This window comes from Panthera tigris, chromosome B4, assembly GCF_018350195.1.
Source record: "Panthera tigris isolate Pti1 chromosome B4, P.tigris_Pti1_mat1.1, whole genome shotgun sequence".
In the NCBI taxonomy this organism is placed as follows: domain Eukaryota; kingdom Metazoa; phylum Chordata; class Mammalia; order Carnivora; family Felidae; genus Panthera; species Panthera tigris.
This window is the reverse complement of record NC_056666.1, coordinates 17,027,035-17,046,982: the sequence shown is the minus strand read 5'-3', so window position 1 is coordinate 17,046,982 and position 19,948 is coordinate 17,027,035. Positions and strand designations below refer to the sequence as shown.

Here is a 19,948-nt window from a genome sequence, read left to right as displayed (position 1 = left end):
AGTCCACTTTGAATTTCAGATAAACCATTTTTTTTTTACTGTAAGTATTTCTCATACAATATTTACTTACACTAAAAAAATCATTCATTCTTTATCTGAATTCAAATTTAATGTGGTGTGCTTCTCCACTGCTTTGGAAAGAAAACAGTAGTTACTCTTCCTATGGGTGTTTCTGTCTTTTTCAATATTTCTACGTATCTCTTAAATCTTCCAAAGAGCCTTTTGGGTAAAGCTCGTGTCAGGCCAATCACTCCATCATTTTATTCTCCTTTCCTTGCCTTTCCAAAGCATTTATCCTTCTTTTCTTTTTATTTAACAGTGAGGCCAACGCACATTACCCCGTGTCTGATGGTGGGTATTCACCCATTTACTGCCCAGGACGATGTGCTGGGCACCATGCGAAGTACGTAGGGATAAAAGGTTAAATACATTCATCACTTTGGTCATCCAGGCAACTTACAGCGAACACATTGACATATTTCCTTTTTTCCAAGCCCTGCCAAAATTTCCCCATATTGTTTCTTACCCCATGTGAGCCTTCTTATGTCCGACCAATTTGAACCTTTCTAGGGTTCAGGCGGTGATTCTGGGTATGTAAATTCACACAACTAGGTCAGACTGGGGAAAGCATGAAATGCAGAATGTACCGTTTTCGCACTTATTACCTACTTACCGGACGATGGAGGTGTAGATTTTCTGGAACTAGGTACTATGTCACCCAAACTGGATGATGAATTTCCTCCTGATTTACTGAAGTAAAGCAAAAATTCATGTTACACCTGACGCTTATTTCAGACATTAGAACATTTCTATTGCTCAATAAACATGATTAGTCACTGTCTTTTTATTGAACTTTAAACTTGTCTTTCCTACAAGGAGGCAAATAATAATTTCCCAGCGGAGATTCCTGGAGTACTTGAAACAGCCATGTAATAGTCTCTGTTTCAAGTTCAAGGTTTAATTTTAAAAGGCCCTGAGAGAATGGAAGAGAACTAGGGTAATATCTGCGGCCCTCACACTCTCCACCAGCATCACAGAGAGATGACAGCAGATGCCCTTTGCTTTTTATGTTAGCGACCTTCTCAAGTAATGCATAGAACCTTAAAGTTAACACCAAAACTTATGACTTCCTTCTTGTGTGGTTCCTGCTTCTCTGTCTTAGCTGGGTTACTGTCAGTGTATTAAGATTGAAAGTACGCAAGCTTTCGTGAGCAACCTACAAAAGAAAAACACGGCAATACTCAACTTGCTACCCTTTAAAAGATCCACAACGGAGCATGACACACCCAAGTGTTCTATGATTTAACCCTCTGATAGTAGTTAGTATTCGGAACGTGTCTCCAGCCTGGCTACCACGGAGGATTCAACTTGGGGATTTTAGGCACAAACTGAAGAGCGTGTGCTTCAGAACCACCAAATTCTAAAATCCGAAACAAGACACGCCAGCGTCTTAGCAACTTTACGGAATAAAGTTATCGGAATCAGAGCGTTTATGTTTTTTCACCGGCATACCAGCATGCTAAATGCCCGACTGCCAAATGGCCCCTTAGGAAGAAGATGCAAAGGAATATCGTACAAGAGTGACAGGCAGTTTTGGCAAGGCGATCTTAGTGCCTAACGTTTATTATCAGAGCCAATGGTGGGTGTACTTGAAAGAATTTGCTACAGTGTCTATGCACCAAAGGGCAATGTTTAAGTTACACAAACATTAAGATAAAAATATAAATTCCACTAAAATACCAGTAACCAGGCTCAACCGTATTGCTGCTATTCTGGCATTTTGATGCATAAAATAGACAAACGTCAAAAACTTTAAGTAGCTAGCAGGAGGCCTCTGTATCTTTTTTCCGATTCTTAACAGGTACTCCAGTACAGTTAATAAGAATACCAGACTGCATATAAAATTAATAAAAAGTGGTATTTATAGAAGCTGTAAGAATACCCATTACCAGGCCCAAAACATTTTCTTCCAGAAGTTTTGTGTTTGTTTGGTTTTGCTTTTCCTTTTTCTAAGGTACTAAGTGTAATTTCAGTTCAAGCATGGGTCTGTTTTACATTCTCTTTGAATTTTAATAAAAGTCAAAGTATTATTTGAATTGTGTAAAATTTCGACAACCACTGCAAATAGTCAAAATGTTCAAAATGCAAATTTGCCCTTAACTTTTAATTCCAGACAAATGCCACATTCTTGAGCTCTGCCCCCATTTACCACTTTTGATGTCGGTTGATTTTTATAATTTAAAAAACATCCGGCTTTTTACATACTGCTGAATGCTGGCTACGTCCTCAGAATCAAACCGTATTTCGGATGTTAGAAGACAAACGTAAGATCTCTGCAAGCAAAAACACCTTCACATACTGAGGCAAAAACTTAGGTAACCAGGACAAAATAAAATCAAGAAAATCAAAAGCAAAGATCCACAGGTCTAGGAAAGGTCACCTAGCTCCCTAGAGTAAGTTATGAGGCGTTACTCCCCAAAGACAGATAGTTTATATGGTCCTTTCAGGGAAAAAATGCAAAAGCAATACGATCTAATATAGTAAATAAAAACGGGCCCTTGCCACACGATGTGCGGCACAGCATGGTCGTCCGTCTGCGGTCTGGCTACAGTCAGATGGGTCGAGTTCTCATCCTCTTTCTACCACTTACGAGCTGTGCAAGCTCGGTCAAGTTCCCTAGCTTCTTTGCCTGTCGCCTCATCCGTGAAGTGGAAACGCTGATACTTCTTGTGCCCACAGGTTCTTATAAAGCTGAGCTGATGACCGACATCAGACCAGGGATGCCCGCTTGGGAGGCAGAAGAAACCGTGCTTCCTTAACAATGTTGGCCAAAGCTTCTCCCTTCCTACTCCTTGGGAAGTGTTCTCAGTTTGTACGTGAATAAGCAGAGAAAGATATACAAGTCTATCTCCGTAAAAACCCATCCCAAATTTCCTACAATACATTCTACAAAACACGATTCCAAAGACATGCACCAAGAAGCGTTCAAGATGATTTTAGTAGGCACCTGAAAAATATCCCCATCCCACTATCCAGATTCATAGGCTGAACAGATTAAAGGCTGGGAACAGCTTTAAGGTAATTTGCTATTACCAAGTACTGTCCTAAACTTGTTTGACCAGGTAAATGCTTGAAAATACTGAATTATCCTCAACAAACAAAATCAAAACAATCCCCTATCTGAGATCACTTCAAACCTCAACAAACTATATACCACCAAAGTCAAAACAGCAATATATATGCCCTATGAAAACAAAACTTTTTCACATTATAAGATTTTACTAGTTAGTACTGAGAGACTACTATCAATACAGAGATTAGAAAAATAATAATTTTTCCAGGAGAACGCTGGAAATTTTATGAATAGGATCTGATCTCTAACACCCTACAAGTAAAATGCGCATGCACTGTTGATCTGCGTGCATCCACTTTTATAGGACTAAATGCATCTCACAATCTGAGAGCCCCCAATAGCCCAGGGATTAATGACAGCCAAATAGTGGGGGAGAGGTTTCAAATAAGGGAGGAATCCATCTGAACTCAAACAGCCTCACAGTTACAAAATTCCCGTTAAAAAAGAGGGACGTTTCAAACCAAAAAAAAAAAGATCTTCTAGATGCCTTATTTGCAGATACTTGGGGGGAAAAAATCTTGCCTATGCTAAAATATTACCATTGGCAAAGGATCTTCCAGCATTATAGAAAAAAAACATAACCGAGAAAATAGAAACCTAGCAATTCACATTAATGAAAAGGTTTGCCCCAATCACATCCCTTCCCACAAGGAGAAGCAGAAGAATCAGGCCGTGTTCTCGGACTCGTCTGCATAGGGTTCAATTTCAAATTCACTCCATGTCTGAGTAGCTCCTCCAGTGATTCTTTTAATGAGGGGCACACAACCTCAAGAATCCTAAGAAGGATTATTCAGCCCCAGCTTATTACATAACTCATTTAATTGCTATCTGCAAAGGCAGCGTTAACTGGTTTCATATTGAGTTTCCCTTTACGTGCTTAGCGATGGGTAGAACTGAAAATTGAGTTTCCTAAGTGAAAATGAAGTCACAGATCACAAGACCTGCTCTTCGCCAGTAAAGTCTAAGACCATCATCTCTAAAACACCTTCCTGCCATGCCAGGCAGCTACCACGGACACTCGGATTAGTCATGAAGGCTGCTCAGTGTCCCAGTGTTTTCGGTAAGAGATTAGGACTTGAGAATTTCCTCTGCACTGAAGCCCACATTTAATACTCCATGCCTTTATGATTTAACGACAACAATTAATTTGATTCTCTCCCAAGTAAGATGACAATCAGATGCTGGGATGAAGGCTTGAAAATGCAGGATTTGTGATTCTATCAATAAACCATATCACCAGTCTGCTTTTCAACACATAATAAAGACTGTGGAACACAGAAAACAAGAGGACATAAATGACGACACAGTCTGGACGTTTACAAAGACACTTGATGTTTTTCTCATACCTGGAGTAGAATTTCCCTTGCTTGGCTCTCTGTTCATGCTGTAGTCTCATATTTTCTAGTTTGACTGGGCTTGGAATGAATCCGATTTCACAGCCTTCTTTAACCAATCGCCCTATCCACCAGTCATTGTTAAATTTCTAAACGCAAAATCAAATTTGTTACGATCAGTGCACAGAAGTTCATGTATTCAGATTGTTTTTCTTCTACATGAACTATTTTCAGTGGAGAGAAATATTATGGCGAATACAGTTAACTATGCCTCGACATCACAACTGGAGAAAGCCTAAGGCTTTCATGGGTTGAACAGGTAAGACTGAAGTATGGCCAGTAAGCTCAGCAATTCACCATAGGATTTACCCCTCATTCTCTTTCCTGGTACTATGTGAGATTAGCCTGAACTTCGGTGCGGCCTCTGCAGGCCCCTGGTTCAAATATTCACAATTCTTCCCATTAAGAACCAGGGAGTGCTACAGAGTTCTCTTCTGTAATCAGCTCAAAAATATTAAGAGTCAGAGATAAATACTGAAATCTACCTGAAATATTTTGTTCCAGGGCCAAATTTCCCTTTGTGCAAACAGGTTTATAGTTACAATGGTATGGTGTTCACAGATGATTTCTCCATTTACGTGGATGTTGACAATTTCTCTCTTGCAGATAGAATGTTTATCCTACATCTTTATGATTTGTTTTTAATCCTCTCAATGGAATAGTACTTTGCCAGTCTATTCTTGAACATTTCAAAGAAGACTGGCCACTCTGTTTTTCTTTTCCTTCCATGGTAGAGAAGAGATCTGTCTTTAAGCATCAGCCATCAGAACGGGACCCTGGATTAACCTAACTTCTGCCTGTGAAGTCAGATTGTAGATATGCCACCATTTCTGACAGCTTTTATGGTCTTTCCCTTCCAGCCAGTATTTCGTATCTCTTTCTAAAAAGTCAACGAAATGGTAGGTTCTCAATTCTCCAGGCTTTCTTTTTCTTACACATATAAAAACATGTCTGAATCGAGGCTGAAACTGTACCTCTCTACACCTCTTTACTACACAGAGTTTTAGAGTACGGATTTATTTTTTCTTTAATAAATTTTTTTTATTAGAGTCTTGACTAGGCTTTTTTATTTATTTAAAAAAATTTTTTTTAATGTTTATTTATTTTTGAGACAGAGAGAGACAGAGCATGAACGGGGGAGGGGCAGAGAGAGAGGGAGACACAGAATCGGAAGCAGGCTCCAGGCTCCGAGCCATCAGCCCAGAGCCTGACGCGGGGCTCGAACTCACAGACCGCGAGATCGTGACCTGAGCCGAAGTCGGACGCTTAACCGACTGAGCCACCTAGGCGCCCCATTGACTATGCTTTTTTAATTGGGAGCCCTCACCTCCTTTACTTTAGTGAGCAGCTAAATTTACATACATTCTTCCTGACACATCATCCCTTAGATGGAAGTCTGTTCCAATGGTCACTCCTGCAGGTCCGGGGAAACCTCATGCTCACACACTGAGAACATCATTGAGGGGGAATTTCTGGTCGCTTAATGCCATGTTCTGCACAGCTGGCATTTGGTAAAGATTGACTCAAAATAAGCCTTAATTAAGGGTGAATTTTTCCAATGTACAGGCAGGAGTCATTGTTAACTGGCAGGTGGAGACCTCCGGCATGGAGGAAAAGGGAGCGTCTGGCTATCTGCTTCTTGCATCGATGGCTCCGATTCCCACGATTCTCCCTCCGCTGCAGACATTTACTCCCAAAAGGAGGATCAGGGCACCAGTGGTCTGCCTTCAGACATTGTCAGCAGAGAGGAGAGATCATGAATTCTAGGCATTATTATTAACTCTCCCCCAGATGGTTAAACTTGAGACATGAGAGGGACTCAACATGCAGCCAAGGTTAAAAATTAAAAGAAAAGTACAGGTTAAGCATAAAAAAAGGATCATCTACTCCAGTAATTCCCAATTTCTGGGTCACAGAGCCCAGGGGAGCCCTGAGGTTAACTGCAAGAGGCCTGTGACTTCTTTCTTCTTTAAAAAGGTTATATTTATATTAGAAAAGGTTGAGAGGCGCTGAATTTGTGCATGTTATGCAAGCGGAGCTCTATGCAATGCTATTTCACGGCAATAAGAAATAAGAAATGATGTTGCAAGGAGAAAACATCAGGCGGGTAGAAATTCAAATGATTTTCCTTACTTCCTTAACATGCAGAAAATCTTTTGCTTCGAAGGAGATGGCCATGCCTGGCACTGGAACATCATCTTCGTGGGCTGCACTATAGCTGACATTTGTCCGAACAGCAAATGCAACGGGCTTTGTCTAAGGAGGGAAAAGAAAGGGAGAAAAAAGTAAAAAAACAAAAAAAACCCCCCAAAAAACCCAAAAAACCAAAACCAAAAACACAACAGTGTTCCTCCCTTTCCCCTCCAACATACAAACAGACACCGAATATCTACTGTCATTTCTTTTTAAAGTTTTTATTTATTTTTTTAGAGAGAGAGAGAATCCCAAGCAGGCTCTGACTGTCAGCACTGAGCCTGATGCGGGGCTCAATCCCACAAACCGTGAGGTCAGGACCCGAGCCGAAATCAAGAATCGGAAGCTCAACCAACTGAGCCACCCAGGGGCCCCTCTACCGTCATCGTTGCTGGTTTTTCCACCTCGGTTGTTTATCACAAAACAGCTTATTAGTATTCACAACATGTAAAATCTTTCCGCTCTCAGCCACATACCACCCATTTCCAAACTAGAAAAAGGCCACCGTTCTCTTGGAAAGCACAAGAGATAAAGTGCCCTTCTTCGCTTTCAGTGAAAAAGACTTAGCAACCACCACTGCTACCCCAAACAGCTACTTTAATTAATGACATAGTTGTAGGAGGGACAGGGGACAGTGTTTTGGGTGAAAAAAGAACCAGAGAATATATCTTCTTGAAGGCTGCAGGGAATTATGAAAATCAATGACATTTAATTCTATTATTTTTCCTCCTTGAGTTGGGTCAGCCATTAAAGACGGTAACCTTTGTTATTTGATGCTTTGAAAATTTACAGGTAAGTATTTGCCCTCTAGTTAGGCAATTCCTGTTTACCCGCAAGGTGGAAAAATAGGTAAGCTCAGAAATGGTGAAAAGTGGTACTGTCTTTTTTAAAAAAATTATTTATTTGGGGGCACCTGGGTGGCTTAGTTAAGCGTCTGACTCTTGGTTTCGGCTCAGGTCATGATCTCACCGTTTGTGACTTCAAGCCTTGCATCAGGCTCAACACTGACAGTGTGGAGCCTGCTTGGGATTTTCTCTCTCCCTCTCTCTGCCCCTCCCCCACTCCCTCTCTCTGTCTCTCTGAAAATAAATAAACTTTAAACATTTTTAAATTTATTTCTTTAAATTCAAGTTAGTTAACATATCGTATAGTATTGGTTTCAGGAGGAGAAGCCAGTGATTCATCACCTACATAAAACACCCGGTGCTTAGCCCAACAAGTGCCCTCCTAAGACAACTGATAGAATGGGAGAAGATATTTGCAAACGACATATCTGCTAAAGGGTTAGTATCCAAAATCTGTAAAGAAGTTATCAAATTCAACACCCAAAAAACAAATAACCCAGTGAAGAAATGCGCAGAATATATGAATAGACCCTTTTCCAAAGAAGATATCCAGAAGGCTAACAGACACATGAAAAGACGCTCAACATCACTCATCACCAGGCAAAGACGAATCAAAGCCACAATGAGATACCCCCTTACACCTGTCAGAATGGCTAAAATTAACAACTCAGGAAAACAACAGAAGTTGGCAAGGATATGGAGAAAGGGGAAGAATGAAAACTGGTGTGGCCACTCTGGAAAACAGTATGGAGGCTCCTCAAAGAACTAAAAATAGAACTAACTACACTACAACCCAGCAATTACACTACCAGGTATTTATCCAAAGGATACAAAAATGCTGTTTTGAAGGGGCACATGCACCCTAATGTTTATAGCAGTGCTATCAACAATAGCCAAATTATGGAAAGAGCCCAAATGTCCATCGACTGATGAATGGATAGAGAAGATGTGATATACATATACAATAGAATACTGCTCGCGATCAAAAAGAATGAAATCTCATCGTTTGCAACAACACGGAAGTAACTAGAATGTAATACGCGAAGCAAAATAAGTCGGTCAGAGAAAGACAGAAGTGGTATTGTCTTAAGCGGCATCGTGTTTCTTTATGTTATGGGCCAGTGGACTTTTTCTGAGCCGTTTCTCGCTTCTGAAGGAGCTCTTCTTTGACTCTGCTTGTCAGGAGGGAAAGGAGGGATTGGGAATAGAGAGTCCATCTTTACTTCCAAATTTAATTTGTTCTACAGAACTGTCGTCTGGGTCGGGGACTGAGCTAAAAGCCAGGAAGTCACACAGATCCATCCACAATATGCAGACTGAGAAAGGCTACCACATGCTGGGCAAGAGCAGAGTCGACATAAACTGGGCATAAAGATCTAGAATCTAATTCTTATTATCCACTATGATCTTCACCGATATAAAAGGTACCCATCCTCAAAGGGAAACAGAGACTGTGAAAAAAGAAACAACAGGAAGTTGCCCGTGATTGTTTCACTGAAACACGATCATTGATAGTGATGGTGCTTCCATTTTTTTCTTGAAATTTCTTTACATACATAGATTTTACTCCCACAGCTATAATCATAAGGTATTTCGTTTTTATCCAGCTTTTAAAGTAATATACTATTTTCATGCAATATGCTTTTTAAATCTGCCGTTTAAAATTATTCAAACCATTTACCTTTTTTTGATACTTGAGTTTATATTTCTCTCACTATGATACATATTCTACTTCAAAACATCTGTATGTGAAAAGCTTCTTTCTATTTAGAATTCTTTCCCTGGCACAGGTTCCCAGGGGTAGCATGAGGAAGCCATGAGTTGCCAAAACCTTTTTAAATTCTTTTCCAAACTACCGTCTAAATGGGCTGTTCCATTTTAAACCGCGACCAGCACTATACAATGGTGCCCTTTAAAAGAAGATGCAGTCTTAATCGGATTTGGGTTTGCTGCCAGAAATAGGATTTTCTTTTTAATTTTTTTACTGTTTATTTATTTTTGAGAGAGAGAAAAGAATTTGAAGCAGGCTCCAGGCTCTGACCTGTCGGCACAGAACCCATCGTGGGGCTCGGACCCACAAACTGTGAGATCGTGACCTGAGCCAAAGTTGGACGCTTCACCAACCGAGCCACGTAGGTGCCCCAGAAATAGGATTTTCTTGACTACATCTTTCTATTATTCAGGAGAGTTTCGCATCGTAAAAATACAGATCGAAAAAAAATTTTTTTTATGTTAGCATGATCATTTCCCTCAGGGTCTTTTTTTTTTTTTTTAAGTTTATTTATTTATTTTGAGAGAAACAGAGCAAGTGGGGGAGGGACAGAGAGAGAAGGAGACAGAGGATCTGAAGCAGGCTCCTCGCTGACAGCAGAGAGCCTGATGCGGGGCTCGAACCCGTGAACTGAAGTCAGACACCCAACCGACGGAGCCACCCAGGCGCCCCTCCCTGAAGGTCTTTTATTCCTTGGAGGATAGAGAGATTAGATGTGGCGTCATGTTTTTTCATCATGGGAAGACATAAATTTTAAATATACGACTCTACAGAGGATCCCATGGAAATCTCAGGTCTTCTACACGTTAACTTTTCAAAGACTGTAGGTAGGAGCAGGAAGAGGAGACACTGAAAACCAGAAAAACAAACTAAAGGCGTGGTGAAGGCCAGCATGTAGGAACAAGGGCCACAGATAATAATTTTCTGTTCTGACAGGTAAGACATCAACACAGAACATGCGTTCTTCCTTGGCGCACCTCCGGTAACCAATAATTCTAGCCCTGCATATGGAGTTGTATATGGGAATCAGCTTTATACAACATATAGGGAGGAAAGAACAGCAGAATCCCACCCCTTACGATACTCACTTCAGGAACTACATTTCTAAGATTAGAATGGACAACAATGAAAGTGGACAGGAGGAAAAAGGCTTTATCAAACTACGAGAGCTTACCTGCTAGAGACAAAGACCCCAGGATGCCAACCAAAGGGACCAAATGACAATGTCACTTTGGGTTCCCTGAACTCATTTCGGCACTAGCTCAAGCAGCGCACCTACTATGTGGAAGACGTTTTCCACATCAATTCCATTCGTATGGGCTCATTCGTATGGAATTTTAAAAGGCCTGGATTTGAATGCTCATTCTGCCACTTACCAGGTAAGCGGCCTGGGTATATTTCTTACTCTCACTGAGCAATGCTTCCTCGTGGCTGAAATGAGAGTCATAATACCAACACAGCAGGGTGATTGCGAGATTTCAGAAAATGCGTATGTCACAAGTTACAGGAAATCCTGCCATTTGCGATGACACGGTTGGACCCCAAGGGCATTAAGCTAAGTTAGACTAAGGCAAATTCCTGTATCACCTCACTTATATGTGGAATCTAACCAACGCCCCCCCCCCAACCCCAAAACCCAACTCACAAAAAATGCACGCACAAGGCCAGGCCAGTGCTTGGAACAGAGAGAGTGCTCAATAAATGGGCTTGCTATCCACCATAATAAATGCCACACCTAAATAAATGTTTGCCCATATTCACCCGTCTTTTAAGGCCCTACACGAACTGTTCTCTCTGTGCTCTTTCAGTGTGACCCTGCTCAGACCAGACTAGTTAAAACAGGTGAATACCTGCCATAGGATACAAGCTAAATCACTCTTCTATTCAAGATGTTTTCCTCCAACGTGGATTCTTTCATACTCTTTCGGATGGGAAAACATGGTAAGGCTTTCCCAGATTTGTTTTGCTTACACTACCCTAGCTCTTTAATTCTGATTTTCTTTGAGAGTCCTAAGTCACAGGGCTTTATTTTTTAACCAACGTGAAGTCCCAAGGGAACGTGTCTTAAGGAATCTTTGCATTTTTATCCCATGAAACCATTTTTAAAAATTAAACATACCCTGCTTTCAGCTGACCTCTGCATTTCTGGCCTCCTGGCGGTACGGTCCAGGCCTCAAGGACTCCTTCCTTTCATCACTCAGGCCCCTCGGCCTCGTTCCCACTCCGACATGCACTTACGGCCCAGAAGCCTGCCTTGTTTTTATGCTTCTTCCACTGCCACATCTCCACTCAGGACCCAGGACGTGGTTCAGCTGATCCCCACTCCACACTCATGGGATCCACTTGAACAATTTGTGGCCATAACTGATTGTCGGGGCATTTATGCTTTGAGGCCAGTGGATGTTTATTCTCTCTCTCTCCCTCTCTTTTTTTTTTTTTTGCTCCCTTCCTCAGGTTAAGGCAAAGTCCTAAAGAGGAAGAACAAATAGAAGCCAGGGAGCCCTGGCCCTACACAGGCCTCCTAGGAACACCAGGACAGAGGGGACTGTGGTGGTGGTGACAGACAGATCTAGAGCTGTCGGACATGCTGAGCCCCCAAACTGCTCTGGGTCTCGAGGGAAGCAAGGCTGATCCAGGCCTCTGGACCAGAAGTTAATGGGACGCTCTGAGGAGTGGGCTTTGCCCCAGGTCATAGGTTCCCCTCAAATTGTCCTCTGGATGCTCTTGACCTCCAGAGCCTCACAGGTGTGCCTGAAAGACTTGGTCACAGCTGTCGGGAAAGGTGGAGAAGAAAGGCAGCAAGCACACATATATAAAGGTGGCCCACAGCCCCAGGTAAGGTCCTATCAGGACTACTGTGGAACAGTACTCAAATCCCAGGGCAGATTTAGATTTACTTTCTGTTTTTATTTATTTTTAAATATAATTTATTGTCAAGTTGGCTAACATACGGTGAACACAGTATGCTCTTGGCTTCGGGAGTAGATTCCCATGATTCATTGCTTCCATACAAGACCCAGTGCTCATCCCAACAAGCGCCCTCCTCGATGCCCATCACTTGTCCCCCCCTGCCCCCACCATCAACCCTCAGTTTGTTCTCTGTATTTAAGAGTCTCTTATGGTTTGCCTCCCTCTTTGTTTGAAACTGTATTTTTCCCCTTCCTAGATTTAGATTTAGAATCACCCTATTCCACGGAAGCTATGGGGTAAGTAAGTTGACTGGGAGACCACGTGATCCTCAATTCCACCTTCTGTTGACCTCATAAATAGCCTAAGACCTTTATTCTCAGGCCAGGGCTATTGCTGGGGTCTACTTTTGCTGTCTCCTACCGGGATTCCCGGCTAACTTGTTTGGAGGGCCCGTGAGGTGGGGACATACCTTCCCACCAGTCTCTGCTTCTCACGCGCCTGTGCCCAGGTTAACAAGGTTGATGGATTCCTCTGCCTATTTTTGTCCCTTCTGTCCGGCATGTGCTCTAAAGCCTTAGGTGGTTGGTAAACCCCTCTCGTTTTGTACTTGCCTTCTTGGCGCACAGAACTAAACGTTTGCTGCACTTCAGCCTGTGAACTAAAGCTGAACAGATTCTTCAGCCAGTGAGTATCACCTTGTAGAAGAGCAGAGCATTTCATCATCCAGACCATTACGCAAACGTGTTTTCAAAACACTATGGCTGGGGCGCGTGGGTGGCTCAGTCGGTGACGCGTCCAACTCTCGGTCTGGGCTCAGGTCACGATCTCACGGTTCGGGAGACGGAGTCCCGTGTCAGGCTCTGCGCTGACAGCGCAGAGCCTGCTTGGGGTTCTCTGTCTCCCTCTCTCTCTGCCCCTCCCCTGCTCAGGCTGTCTCTCCCTCTCTCTCTGCCCCTCCCCTGCTCAGGCTCTCTGTCTCTCCCTCTCTCTCTGCCCCTCCCCTGCTCAGGCTCTCTGTCTCTCCCTCTCTCTGCCCCTCCCATGCTCGCTCGCGCTCTCTCTCTCTCTCTCTCTGGCTCTCAAATTAGGTAAATAAACTTTGTTAAAAAAAAAAACAAAACACTATGGCTATGTCATTTCACAATGGTATTTCCAGTCTGCATTCGGATATGTTTGGAAAGGGGGACAAATAAATAACACGTATGTAAAGCAATTACTATTCTTCTCTTCCAAGTCCTTCTTCATCTTGTACGCAGCACAACTTATAATAAAATTATAAGAACTACCATCACGGGACGTCTGAATGGTGTGCTGTATATTATGCAGAGAACAACTGGTTTTCCCGGATCAGGAAAGTGAGGCTCAAACAAGTTCTCCTAGGTCACAAATAATGGAGGTGATATTCAAACCCAGCGATCTCTTTCTAAAGCCTGGGTTCTTTCACTCAGAGGGGTACAGTGATGGCAGTTTTAAAGCATTTAAATGTCTGTGTGAAATTCTGAACACTTGAAAATTATATTTTTCACACAATGCTCAGAAATTGGCTGGGACAGAAGGTAAAAAAAAAAAAAAATCAGGTCAAAGTCTGCCTTGTATAATTTAATCAATTTAATTTTTGTTAATTTTTAAATTTATTTTGGGGGGAGGGGCAGAGAGAGAGAGAGAGAGGGAGAGAGAGAATCTCAAGCTCTGACAGGACACAGCCTGACACAGGGCTGCATCCCACAACCACGGGATCATGACCTGAGCTGAAATCAAGAGCTGGATGCTGGACCAACTGAACCACCCAGGCGCCCCAAGTCCATTTAAAAAATTTTTTTGATGATTTATTTAATTTTGAAAGAGAGAGACAGAGTGTATGAGCAGGGGAGAGGCAGAGAAAAAGAGGGAGACACAGAATCCGAAGTAGGTTCCAGACTCCAAGCTGTCAGTACAGAGCCCAACATGGGGCTCAAACCCAGGAACTGGGGATCATGACCTGAGCTGAAGTCGGACGCTTAGCGACTAAGCCACCCAGGCACCCCTCCCCTAGTCCATTTTTATTTTATTTTTTTAATTAAAAAAAAAATTTTTTTTAATGTTTATTTATTTTTGAGATAGGGAGAGACAGAGCATGAACGGGGGAGGGGCAGAGAGAGAGGGAGACACAGAATCTGAAACAGGCTCCAGGCTCTGAGCAGTCAGCACAGAGCCCGACGCGGGGCTCGAACTCCCGGACCGCGAGATCGTGACCTGAGCCGAAGTCGGACGCTTCACCGACTGAGCCACCCAGGCACCCCTAGCCCATTTTTAAAAAACAGCTAACACTGAGCAGTTCCCGTGTTGGAACTACAGGCATTCACTGTAAAGGTCATGTATTTCTGCCTCTTTGCACTTGAATCACATTTTGTGGTCCGACAAATCAATAACAATGTCAAATCATGATTTTTGTTTATTTGTATATGAATGTTCTTTCTTCTGTTTTCCACGACATATAAAGCTCAATTTCACGCACAGAGAATTGAGATATTAAAACACACGCGGTCTCATGGCTTCCAAAAATGCCACAGAGGATGTTGCAGAGGGAGAGCTACAAGACCACAGCTACTATATTATAGCATAATGTACTATACATAGGAGGACTATACTATAGGGAATATATGCACAAGGAATTTATAGTATATATACCATATTTGAAAAGGGTAAGAAAAAGCCAGGCAAAGTTACTTATGATAAAATGTTTCCTGGACTAACTTTAAGGATTTTAACTGGCCTTCCAGTTATTCTGGGAGCCTTCTAACTTTGCTTTGCAAGTTTGTTACTTTTGGAAGGATTCCTTTTCTAGGTCCCTTTCCCGTGGCAGCTGCTGGAGTATCACTAAGGATTCTTTGGCTTCGGTTGTGGTTTCCTGGGGAGCTTTTGTCAGTTTACAGTCTTGGGGTGGAATTCTCCGGACACGACGACACACAGTTACAAGTACGGCAGAATGCTGAAGATCCAAACCACGCTGGTTTCACCACCGCCTGCCCCAGGCTGAATCCAGAGCCGCTACAGTCCAGCCCACGGACCCGGAAGGATGGCCCATTCGTATCTCAACCCTCCCAAATGTTCCTCTTCCTCGATGCTTTTGCTCTGACTCATGCCCTCTAGCACCCTCTAAGAGTCCATCATGCCACCATAAGCTCTACTCTGCTGAGCCGTGGATGTCAGAATCCAGTTTTGACCACGCCTGAACGGGAGCCCATCGAACAACTGCAGGGGGGATACTCCTGGACAGCTCGGGGGCCACAGGTCTTGCTTTTTCTCACAACCAAAGGAAGATGCATTAGTGTTCCAGAGGCCGGTCTGTGTGAGCCTGCAGGTTCCTGTTAGAGATACACGTGACATTTACAGCAGAAGCAAATTCTTCTGTTTTCACAACCTTCTGGAATCACTAGACCTAAGGCTTTTGGTACATGGCTATTAGAAGTAGGAGATAATTAAGTTAAAAGAAATCTATTTGGGTCCAGCAATTCCTCTTCTGGGAATATATCCAAAGGAAGCAAAAATACTATGCTGAAGAGATCTCTGCACTCCCATGTTCACAGCATCACATTTACGATAGCCAAGCCATGGAAATAACCTGTGTCCATTGACAGATGAATGGAGTATTATTTAAAATTTTTTTCGTATTTATTTTTGAAAGAGAGAGGGTGAGTGCGGGAGGGGCAGGGGGCACAGAATCTGAAGCAGGCTTCAATGGAATATTATTTAGTCATAAAAAGAAGGAAATCCTGCCCTTTGTGACAACATGGATAGACCTTGAGGGCATTATGCTAAGTGAGTTGTCAGAAAAGACAAATATTGTATGATCTCACATGCAGACTATCAGAAAACAAAGCAAAACAGATTATCACAAGTTTATGGCACTATTTCTAGTTTTCTTCCTAAACAATGACTTAATGAGTTAATAATGAAACCAATCATTTTAATGGATGCAATAAAATGTCTACCTTCGGTTTATTAAAAAGGTGCTAGCGGCAGAATACGTACTTTGTTAAAAAGCAAAATGAAATTCACCCAAATAAAACAAACTTCTGATCATGATTAATAGGGTCACTTGAATTTTCATGCTTTGACTTCTTAATGTAAAGATGCATTTTACTATGCTCAATAGCAAGGTGTGTTTTTTCCTTTTTCATTCTGAAACTGTCATATCTAATAACATAAAAGAAAAATCCAAAGTTAATGTCTGAATGTCTATAATGGATTTATCCAAATACTCTCAATTTTCAATATATTTTTAATGTTTATTTATTTTTTGGGGGGGGGCAGAGACAGAGGGACACAGAGAACCCCAAGCAGGCTCTAGGCTGTCAGTGCAGAGCCCCACGTGGGGCTCCATCCCATGAACCATGAGATCATGACCTGAGCCGAAATCAAGAGTCGGATGCTTAACCGACTGAGCCACCCAGGAGCTCCAATATTTTTAAAAGAAATTTAAGGAAAAGTATGACCCAGATACCTATTATGAGATTAGAGAAAAGAGAGCTTAAAAATCAAATTGGATTTTTGATCTACTTGTACATAATCATTTCCTATAAAACACGCTATATTCTTCTAATTCATTAAAAATGACTCAAGTGGGATCAGCATTGAGTCTTCCACAGGAAATACTTAGGACCCGAAGACATAGCAATGTACTTTCAAGAATAAGATCAGAGCTATCGCTTTTATTTTCTACATATTAATACTGTAGTTTCCGGTTACCCTTCTCTGTACAACTTCTCAGCATCATTTGCTACTTCAGTGATAATCAAAAATCCTTCCTATATGGAATGAAAATCTTCAACTTTATTCCCTACACATACATGCGAAAGATTCTATAGCATACTGAAAAATCTTGCCGTGAGTCTTTCCAATCATTGAACTTTTAAAACATATTTGCTTAATTTATTATGAGCTACCAAGGACAGTCTGCGAATTCTTTAACAGCAAAATATATCAAGCCATGGTGATATAAGCAATGTGACTATGTATTCTGACAGCTGAATCGAACTGAATAAGCAAATAATCAGATTTGCCACAAGATAAAATTTATATATGCTGCTAACTGATTTGAGAGATTCAAAGTTCTTCTCGAGAACTGATTCACTTAATGAATATTTATAAGGACGTGTTTACTATCTTGGGTCCCTGCCCTCGCATGGCTTATTTTATATTCTAGCAGAGGGGATATCAAATAATGAAAAAAGTAGAAAAGAAAAGTTATGTGAATAGAGAGTAACCAGGCAGGAAAGGTGAACAGGCAACATGAAATGGGGTAGTTAGGGAAAGCCTCGTCAGAGCTCTCATTCATTTTTCGTGTCTGGCATTGTTTTGGACAATGAACAATAGAAACTAAGATTCTCATGCCCTCCGGGAGCTGACATTCTAGAGCAGAGAGAGAAATGATAAATAACAGACCTAACAGACAAAGTGTATGTTGAAAGATGATAAACGTTGTGGAAAAAGAAAAATCAAAATAAGGTTAAGGGAAAGCCAGGGCACAAGCTACAGGGCAGGAGATACTTGAACCAAAGCACGAAGGGGGTGAGCGAATGCAGGTATCCGAACTCGGGGTAGAGGAAATGGCAAGCGCAGAGGCTGTCAAGTGGAAGCAGGCCAGAGACGTGTCAGAGGAAGACGCGGTCAGAAAGGCTGAGCGGAGCAAACCAGGAAAAAGAGCAGGAGAGGAGGTCAGAGCTCTCAGGTTTTATGTGGCTTTTTCAGGTCACAATCGAGACGTTCAGCTTTTACTCTAAATGAGATGAGAAGTCACTGGAGGGTTTTCAGCAGTGGAATGATACGGTCCGACATGTTCAAAGTACTGTAGTGGCTGTTAATTGAAAAGAGACTTTGGGAGCCAGAACAATTAGACAAGAAAAAGAAATAAAAGGCATCCGGATTGGGAAGGAAGAAGTAAAACTGTCACTATTTGCAGATAACACATTATACAGTGAGAACCCTAACGACTTCACCAAAAAACGGTCAGAACTAATAAACAGATTTCAGTAAAGTTGCGGGATACAAAAGCAAAATACAAAATCCTGTGGTAGTTCTATATACTGATAGCAAACTATCAGAAAGAGAAATTAAGAAAACAATCCCAGGGTGCCTGGGTGGCTCAGTCGGTTAAGCGTCCGACTTCGGGTCAGGTCATGATCTCATGGCTCGTGAGTTCGAGCCCTGCGTTGGGCTGTGCGCTGACATCTCGGAGCCTGGAGCCTGCTTCAGATTCTGTCTCTGTCTCTCTGTCCCTCCCCTGCTTTTGCACTCTCTCTCTCTCTCTCTCTCTCTCTCTCAAATATAAAAAAGAAAACATAAAAAAAGAGAGAAAAAAAACAATCCCATTTACAACTGCATCAAAAAGATGAAATACCCAGGAATACATGTAACCATTGAGATAAAAGACCTGTGTACTGAAAACTACAAGACACTGGTGAAAGAAATTGAGGATGACAGAAATAAATGGAAACCTCTTCCATGCTCAAGCCCTGGAAGAAGACCGTTAAAGTGTCCATACGCACCCAGAGCGATCGACAGATTCAATGCAATCCCTATTAAAATCCCAATGGCATTTTTCACTGTAACAGAACTGTCTTAAAATTTATATGAAACCGCAGAAGACCCCAATTAGCCAAAGCAATTTTGAGAAAAAAGAACAAAGCTGGAGGCATTACATTCCCTGATTTCAAACTATGTTCTAAAACTATAGTAATCAAAGAGTATGGTATTGGCATAGAAACACACACAAATGAATAGAACACAATAGTTCAGACGTAAACCCATGTGTAGAGGGTCAGTTAGTTTATAACAAAGGAGCCAAGAATATATGAGAGGAGAGTCTCTGTGATAAATGGTGCTACAAAAACAAGAATGAAACTGGACCACTATCTTCCACCGTATCCAAAGTGTAAGTCAAGGTAGATTAAATACCTGAATGTAAGAGGTGATACCATAAAACTTCTAGAAGATAAGGGATACACTCCTTGACACAGGTGTTGGCAATGATTTTTCTAATCTGACACCAAAAACAATTAAAGCAAAAGTAACTAAGGGGGACAAGGAAGTGGGACTACCCCAAACTTAAAAAGCTTCTGTACCACAAGGAAGACCATCAAAAAAATAAAAAAGGCAACCCACCAAATGGGAGAAAAATATTTGCAAAATCATGTATCTGAAAAGGGGTTGATACCAAGATATATATATATACATATATATACATATATAGATACGTATATATATATTTATATATATTTATTTTTTATATATATAAATATAAATATGTATATATTTATATTTATATATATATATAAAACCAACTCCTACAACTCAACAGAAATAAAATAAAAACAAGACCAGAACAGTCCAATTAAAAAATGGGCAAAACACGTGAACACATATTTTTCCAAGAAGACATCCAGACGGTCAACAGAAACATGAGAAGATGCTCTACATCCCTCATCATCAGGAAAATGTAAATCAAAACCACAATGAGATGTCGCCTCACACCTGTCAGAATGGCTAGTATTAAAAAGACAAGGAAAAAACAAGTATTTACATTTTTTTTAATGTTTATTTATTTTTAAGACAGAGAGAGAGAGAGAGAGCGGGGGAGGGGCAGAGACAGAGGGAGGCACAGAATCTGAAACAGGCTCCAGGCCCCGAGCTGTCAGCACAGAGCCCGACGCGGGGCTCGAAC

The 19,948-nt window shown here is 41.6% G+C and overlaps 1 protein-coding gene across 6 annotated transcripts in view; it reads right to left on the bottom strand.

Annotated features, from left to right (window-relative positions):
- The window catches only part of CACNB2 (calcium voltage-gated channel auxiliary subunit beta 2), a 382,396-nt gene that overhangs the window by 28,869 nt on the left and 333,579 nt on the right, over positions 1-19,948 (bottom strand). For 5 of the 6 annotated variants that reach the window (XM_042991177.1, XM_042991178.1, XM_042991179.1 and 2 more), the window contains 3 exons: positions 6,661-6,783; positions 4,480-4,616; positions 674-750 (listed from right to left, as the gene is read on the bottom strand). In XM_042991177.1, the coding sequence (XP_042847111.1) occupies positions 674-750; positions 4,480-4,616; positions 6,661-6,783 (337 nt within the window). Of the gene's footprint in view, positions 1-673; positions 751-4,479; positions 4,617-6,660; positions 6,784-10,712; positions 10,758-19,948 lie in introns of those variants that run through there. The other variant, XM_042991180.1, reaches the window with a different exon arrangement.